The sequence below is a fragment of the Balearica regulorum genome, chromosome 2 (genome assembly GCF_011004875.1).
Source record: "Balearica regulorum gibbericeps isolate bBalReg1 chromosome 2, bBalReg1.pri, whole genome shotgun sequence".
Classification (NCBI taxonomy): Eukaryota; Metazoa; Chordata; class Aves; order Gruiformes; family Gruidae; genus Balearica; species Balearica regulorum.
In genome coordinates, this window is record NC_046185.1 from 41,657,750 (window position 1) to 41,665,775 (window position 8,026).

Consider the following 8,026-nt stretch of genomic DNA (forward strand, 5'->3'; position numbering starts at 1 on the left):
ATAGATCAAAACACACCTGCCAGACCTTCAAATTATCAACTATTACAGCTATATGATTACTTTGGAGCCACTACTGATACATGACATCAGCTCAAGGCCATGTCTGCAACTGTCTGCATCAATCCAGTGAAGCTCTCTGCAAAGATGTTAGAACAGAGACAAAACAGGCTCTCTCCAGAAATGGTTAATCAATAGCTTGCTGGGTTGACTGAAGGCCATTAGATACAGTGGTGCACCTTCTGTATATAAATTGTGACCTGTTTTCTGTATCATTCTCAGTCACCTCTCCTGCCATAGCGGTAGTTACCAGTTTTCCACTTGGAAGTTTTTGGGCATTACCAGAAATGTTCATAGCATCGTGGATCTGGGGAACAGTGATAATACTTTGTTGTGTGTTTTGGTTTCTTCTAGGGAGGAGGAGGAGGTAAGGAATCTCTTTGTGAACGCATCTCAGTGTACCTAGCCTTTATTTCTGTCAAATATACTGCGTACATAACTAAAAGAAGTGTAGTCTTAAGACTATCAGATGGACAGATGCAGGATAGCATGGGCAACACTGTAGTTTGGTCTTTTGGGAGATTTATTTTACAACAGAATTTTTGTGTACAGGCTTTTTAATAATAGTGAGGTAGGTAACGCCCAGACATAGCTGTAGATACAAATCTATGCATAAATGAGGTAATTACAATACAAATATGCATGTTCTGATTTCCTGAAGTACTGGACTATAGTTTTACCTGCATTGTAATCACAGCTAATACCTACTTACATCTAATTCTAGTTTAATACCTACTTACAAACATTTTCATATTATCAGTCTATCATATCTAGTTACACAGTTTAATACACATAATATTTATCTACCTTACTATGTTGAATACATATTCCTTAAAAGCATTTGTCCTACTGGCACATTTACATAAGGAGCAAGTAATTTGCTTACCTATTGTAATTTTGTATTTTTCAGCTGTCATTTTCTGGTTTTACTTTTAAAAGTTTAATTTAAAAAGGTGAAAATAACTAACTGTAAATAATAACCATCAGGAATTTACTAGAAAAGCTAAAGTGTTATCTGAAAGTTATTTTAGCAGCCATGGTGTCCTTATGCAGGAAAGTAGTTTTCTGACTCAGCATAAAAAAATGTCATTTAAGTGTATGCTTCACTTTAAGTATATGGTTAACTTAAAGTATGTACTTAATGACACTTTGCCTCAAAGGCTAACTCTTATGCTTACTGAAGATCATGGCAAAATTCCCACAGTTTTCAGCAGGATATGGTCCAAATGGGGTATGCCAATAATAACAAACTTTCTATGCTGAAAAGGTTATTCCCCTTGGTATTCAAATTGAATTGTGAATGCCGTTGCCCAAAAATATATCAGACAATATTAGTGGGATGGATTATTCATTTATGGGACAATTATGTAACTGTGCGTGTTAGCTGGTGGCAACAATGTTACATTTAAACAACTGAAAAATATACTCCTGATCTAGGGGAAAGAAAAATGACATAATCAAACTGTGGTTTATTATGTTTATTATAATACAGGCTGTTAAAGTTATTTTTTCTGGTATACCATAAACCTCACAATAGGTTTACTCCTTAAAGGGGAGAAAATTATTTGTCAATATACTATTTGTTTGTTGGGTTTTTTAACATTTTTTTTCCCATTACAAAAAGTCTAGCATCATCATTTTACTTACCTGGTAGTCCTGGAGGAGAGATCTTTATATGTGCTTCTAAATTCAGCTTTTGTTTGTGTTTTGTAGACGACAAGGTGAGCCACCACTTGAAAATGGGTTCCTTCCATACCTGGGATGTGCCTTGCAGTTCGGTGCCAACCCCCTTGAGTTCCTCAGAGAAAAGCAGAAGAAGCATGGCCACATTTTCACTTGCCGAGTAGCGGGGAAATACATTCATTTCCTCACTGACCCTTTTTCATACCATGCATTGATACGCCAAGGAAAACACCTGGACTGGAAAAAGTTCCATTTTGCTACTTCTGCCAAGGTACCACTTTAAAAATGGTTTTAATATCTAACATGCGAAGTATCTGCTGGCTACCCAGTGAGTCCCTATAGTATAACTACGCCTTTGAAATATAATTGGGTTCACATTTCTGCACTTCCATTGGTTTAAAACATTGGGGTCTCTTTTTCATAGAATCATGGACTGGTTTGGGTTGGAAGGGACTTCAAAGATCACCTCATTCCAACCCCCCTTGCCATGGGCAGGGACACCCTCCACTAGACCAGGTTGCCCAAAGCCCCATCCAACCTGGCCTCGAACACTTCCAGGGATGGGGCATCCACAACCTCTCTGGGCAACCTGTTCCAGTGCCTCACCACTCCAACAGTAAAGGAAAGGAAATTTGCAGTGATTTGGATTGTCCAAGAGTGACAATATTTAGTCATATAGTATCCCAAATTGCTAAAGTAGAAATACAATTGGCACCATCTGCAAAATTATAATATAGCTTGCTGAAACTGAAACCTTCTTCAGGAGATTTGGTCCTAATGCCTTATAAAAAAAGATACAACACAGTAGGAGCTCAGTCAAACTCTTAGTGAAGTAAGCAAAAAGTCTCTTGTTGAAGTCAATGGGACTTGAACTAAGGTCTAGGCAATCAATCACACCCATTTATCTGTAAGCATCTATCCAAATCTACTTTCATTTGCCTACTTAACTGCTATGGTTCACTGAGGAAGTATCTGTTCTAGTATTAATAGCACTTACTATGCTTCCCTCTAATAAGCTATGAAGTTGTACTTTGGCTTTAATTTCTGTTAGACTTTATCATCAAGGTTACGGCAGGCCTTATTTATTATGCATACAATTTATTTTGTGACAGGCTTTTGGGCATGGTAGCATTGACCCAGCAGAGGGAAACACCACTGAAAATTTTCATCAGACTTTCATAAGAACCCTTCAAGGTAATGCCCTAGATGCCCTCATTGAAGCAATGATGGAAAACCTACAATATGTCATGCTGCAGTCAAGAACATCTAAACTTCAGTCTAATGCCTGGGTGACAGAAGGACTTTATACGTTCTGTTGCCAGGTGATGTTCGAGTCTGGCTTTTTAACACTTTTTGGTAAAGAATTTAATTCAAATCAGGACAAAAATCTATCATCAAAGCAGGAAACTGAGAGAGCTCATATCCTAAATGCCCTCGAAAACTTCAAGGAATTTGATAGGATCTTTCCAGCCCTCGTGGCAGGGCTGCCTATCCACCTCTTCAAGAGTGCCCACAGCGCACGTGAGAAGCTGGGAGAGGCGCTCCTCCACAAGAACCTCCTGAAGAGGGACAACCTCTCTGAGCTTGTCACCCTCCGCATGTTCCTGAATGATACTCTGTCAACCTTCGATGACATGGAAAAAGCAAAGACCCACGTGGCGGTGCTCTGGGCCTCACAAGCCAACACCATTCCTGCCACATTTTGGAGCTTGTTCTATCTTCTTAAGTAAGTACCAATGCTTCTTGCTTCCAAATAAGAAAAATGTTTGTTACTTTTCAGAAACCAGTTCATTACTACAGGCAAATTCTATCGCTTGATACCTCATCAGCGTCAAAAAGCTTACTGATTACAACAGAAGTGGCATGTTGTTTTGGACTTCCACAGAAAGCCCCTTCACTCGTCTGAGACCGAGTACTGGTACCACAGAGCAATTCTGTAGAAGTTTTTTTCTAAAAAAACCCACCCACTCCAGGGCAATGCTACACTTTGTCAAGAAAGCTTTGGAGTAAATCTATGTGATATGACATTTAAAGTGCTGGTTGCAGTCAGAACATTAATTGTATTGAAGGCTCCCAATATAATCGGACATTTTTAGACCATCTCACTAGAGCAGGCAAAATGACCTTTAACTTCATTATTGTTTTCACAGATACTTAATAGAAAATAGTTTATATGTTGATAGATCCTACTGAGGTTGCAGTATAGACTGCAGCTGCTGAGCTTGTTACTCATGAGAGGAGTGCACAGTTCAAATAATACTATTAAATGTCCATTTTAGAGTGGGCCTCTGTGGACTATAATCTACCTCAGCATGAGTAACTCTTAAGTATGAATCTAAATTGCTGACATTTTTATTTAGCTGGTGGCTTGCACTCTCATATCTACCTGCCAATGCTACTATCTGAGGTTCTTCAGTACTTTTCATTCCAAGAATGCATTGACTTTAGGTCTTCTGGCCTTGCAGGTTTTTAACACCATGATTGATTGTGCCTTCATCAAGACACTATTGCGTCTTATATTATTATCTATATGTATTTCACCATAGCTCATAGATTCTGTGTCTGTGACAAAGTCTAGAGACGGTGAAGGATACTATGTGGACTTTTAGTATTAGGAAGATTCTTTTCAGCTAGACAGAATATTGCCACATAATAGGACTTCATCCAGGATAAGTGATGTTATAAAACTGATCTATGATCCTATTCCTAAACTTTCTACCCACAGCGGGGCTATTTCCTAATCTACAACCGATTGTTTTATTTCCTATTCTTGGCATTGCTTTTTAGTGACGTTACTGTTTATTACCTGGTTATGGACATCAGTTCTGTCCCACTTGTCATTGGAGACAGGATCAAATGGGGTTCCATTCCTTTTTTTGAAGCTATCGTACCTTTGCCAAGACATGAAAAAGTGTCATTGCAGCATTTTGCTGCAAGATTTTCATTTTAGAAGGTTGCAGTTGTCAGCTAACAAACTAAATATTAGTCAGGAAGAAAGTTCATGGCAAACTCCCTTTTTAAAGCATTCTTGAGTGTAAAATTATGTTACACTTTCTGCTCTTTTTTTTTTCTTAGGAGTCCAGAAGCAATAAGAGCTGCTACCAAAGAAGTGCAAAGCATTTTGGAAAGTGCTGGAGAGAAGATCAGCTTAGATGACAAACATATTTCCTTGAACCGAAAACAGCTGGATAATATGCCAGTACTAGGTATGATTATTTTATGCAGAGGTACCAGAAATCACCCCACAATTTTCACAGTCTTCTCTTTGTTACCATATAAATGCCTCCTATGGAATTACTATGGAACTAGCCAACAAACACTAGAACAAAGACCTGTATGTTCCATAGCAGTAGCCAACACAATCAGTCTTCCCAATGTCCCAGGTGGTACTGACAGTATCAAAATTCACACAAATAGCACGTTTTTGTGGGTAATGGCATGTTTCAGTACTGCTGCACAGCTACATAACATAGTATTGGGGACCCATGGATAATTCAGAAAAAATATTTTGTTTAGTAATGACGTTAGATCAAATAAAAGGGTGTTGCCAAATTTTTTATCCCAATTCTTATGATATGAAGCAATATCTTCTAATACCATTGCTTTTATTTCTTCTTAATATTTTTCAAATTATAGGCACATTTTTCAAAAGTGTCCAAGTTACAGAGAATTTTGAAGGTGTCCCCTTTTAACTAGTGTTCTTTTTAAAAAAAAAAAAAAATCAGCTTATACTGAAACAAAAAAAACCCAAATTACTTTTTATGAATACTGGTTTCTATGCACCACCACTTAAAGTTTCAGAAAATCCTGATCACTGCACTGTTTTTTTGTTATGTTTCCAGTTTTGACTGGTTTGTTCTTTTTATCTCAGAGTGAAAATGTGTCTCACTTTCAAATATTCTGCTGCACCAACTATAAGTATTTTTCTAGGGGAAAGCAGATTATGTTCTCGATGTTATCTGCAGAAGGGATAATGCTAAAAAGAAATGAGAAAGACACTTCTTAGGTGTTTAGAAAGTTAGTGTTAAAATATTTCTTCTAATAAATGCAGAGCTTGATAATGGGTTTGAAATAGTTCAAAATGCATGGCCTCCCCCAAGGACATACACATACTATTTCCATGGTAATTGTTCCTTTTCGTCTCTCTGTAGACAGCATCATCAAGGAGGCAATGAGGCTATCGAGTGCATCCATGACTTTCCGAGTTGCCAAGGAGGATTTCACTTTGCACTTAGAGAATGATTTTTACAACATTCGCAGGGATGATATTGTAGCTCTTTATCCTCAGCTGTTGCATTTTGATCCAGAAATCTATGCTGATCCCTTGGTAAGTATTTATCAAAGTACATTAAACTCTGAGCTCTAGCAGAAGCTAAAATGCTTTTTAACAGAGAATGTATCAGGGGTGCTCCCCACCCTGACTGGTTTTCTGTTGTTCTCCAGTCTGTTCTTACACTTGGAAGCTCAATGATAGGCAAGAAAAAGAGCAAAGTTGGTGCAAGCGCTATCTGCAAAACATGTTCTGGTGTAACCAAACAGTGCGCTGCCAACCCAAGACCCAAGCCTTCTACCTACTGCCTTCCTCAGTGAGGAAAGGTCACCATTATGGAGGTTCGAGGGAGGACAAGGACAAGGATAACACTTTCCCAAAGGCACGGAATGAGAAATCTTCCAGTTTTGCTGCATGAACAAGGATGCAGGTTATAATCCTTATTTTAAGAGGTCAGAAAAGAAAAGGAGAGTTACCAGCAAAGAACCTGGGATGATGTTGTCCTGCTGCCAGAACTTCTCAGGGAGCACCCTTTCCAAAACAGCACCGTGGAGCCTGGTGCTACTGTGAAGGGTGAAAACTGTCCCGTACAATGCTTACTGCTAGAGGCTCTTCTTCCCTGCCTGTATTTTGTGTCTTCATGGCATTATCTAGTCTTCGGAGGTATTCAAATGTCAAGTAACTCTTTTGTGGGTTTTATTACAGACATTCAAATATGATCGCTTTCTCAGTGAGAATGGAGAAGAAAAGACTGACTTCTACCGCAACGGTCGCAAGTTAAAGTATTACTATATGCCATTTGGGACAGGCATAGCAAAATGCCCTGGCAGGTTATTTGCTGTCCATGAAATTAAACAATTTTTGGCTTTGATATTTTCATATTTTGAGATAGAGCTTGTGGACAATAACGTGCAATGTCCTTCTTTAGATCAATCCCGTGCAGGATTGGGTATTTTGCAACCAGCCAATGACATTGATTTCAGGTATAGACTTAAATGTCTATGAATATATATTTTATATTATACATATAAACTATGTACTATATAAATGGACTATATAACATATACTTTATATGTATTTTATGTATAAATGCAAGTGAAATGTTGCAAGTCTTGGGGCAAAATCTGTATGAAGATGCTAATTCATCAGTCTAATGGAAAATGCATAACGTATACCATTACTGTACGAGCATGCAGTGGGTTTAACGCAGTGTGTTGATACAAATGTTTCCCCGTTTACCAACCATTTTGAAATGCAAGTTAAGCTTCTGAGTTGTGCATGTACAGTAGTTCTTTTTTTTCTCTGTCAGCAAATGCTTTCCCAGAGTTAAAATTTCATTAGCTGTCAAAATAATTGTCAAAATTCAACTACAGTTAAAACTTATTCTTTTTTATGATTGAAATGTTGGGGATGGTGGTTCTCCTCACAGATGAAATAAAAATTTTGTTGTATAAAGGTAGATTCATGGTGGGGAAGGGAGAGTTTCCTAGGGAAGTACCTTTATGGTTTTATGAAAAACTAGAAAAAGACTTGAAGAAAATCTACAAAAATGTTCACGTTCTAGTGAAACTGCAAAACTTGTATTATATTCATTGTAATATACTTCTTTTCAGAAAGCTGTAACTGTATTAAAATAAATGATATTGGCTTAACCAAATGCATCTCTAGACTGTTTGTCATTTTAATGTCTTAACATTATCAAAGATTTATGCACTCATCCGCAGCCACCTACACCAGCTTTAAACTAGCCAGCTCAAACGCCAGCATAAATAAATAGCCACCATATATCCACCAGTGATTCTGGTTGTATTTTGCATCATTCTCTGAATTCCCATCTTTCCATAAGCTTCCATCAGTCATACTCCTTAAGTCTTCATAGTCTACTTCCATTAAAGTTATCATGGGTAGTATGCCCACACATTTCACTTTTAGTGGTGGCATGTCCATAAGAACAATTGTTCCAGGGATAATACAATTTGGTTCTCTGTAACATCCCTGTCCTTTTCTGCTGCAAAT

General features: G+C 37.9%; 1 protein-coding gene across 1 annotated transcript; it reads left to right on the plus strand.

Moving 5' to 3' along the window:
- Nucleotides 1–274: 274 nt before the first annotated feature.
- On the plus strand, nucleotides 275–7,663 carry CYP7A1 (cytochrome P450 family 7 subfamily A member 1). Its single transcript, XM_010309583.2, has 6 exons — nucleotides 275–424; nucleotides 1,771–2,011; nucleotides 2,853–3,466; nucleotides 4,816–4,946; nucleotides 5,892–6,067; nucleotides 6,716–7,663. The coding sequence occupies exons 1-6, from the start codon at nucleotides 345–347 to the stop codon at nucleotides 7,013–7,015; spliced, it is 1,542 nt and encodes a 513-aa protein (XP_010307885.1). The 5' UTR covers nucleotides 275–344; the 3' UTR covers nucleotides 7,016–7,663.
- Nucleotides 7,664–8,026: the final 363 nt, after the last annotated feature.

What these genes read in the sequence shown, in the direction of transcription:
- CYP7A1 (XM_010309583.2), top strand. Translation starts at nt 345, where the DNA reads ATGTTCATAGCATCGTGGATCTGGGGAACAGTGATAATACTTTGTTGT. An exon ending in CTTCTAGGGAGGAGGAGGAG is followed by an intron (nt 425 to 1,770) that starts GTAAGGAATCTC and finishes TGTGTTTTGTAG; the next exon opens with ACGACAAGGTGAGCCACCAC. An exon ending in AAATCTATGCTGATCCCTTG is followed by an intron (nt 6,068 to 6,715) that starts GTAAGTATTTAT and finishes GTTTTATTACAG; the next exon opens with ACATTCAAATATGATCGCTT.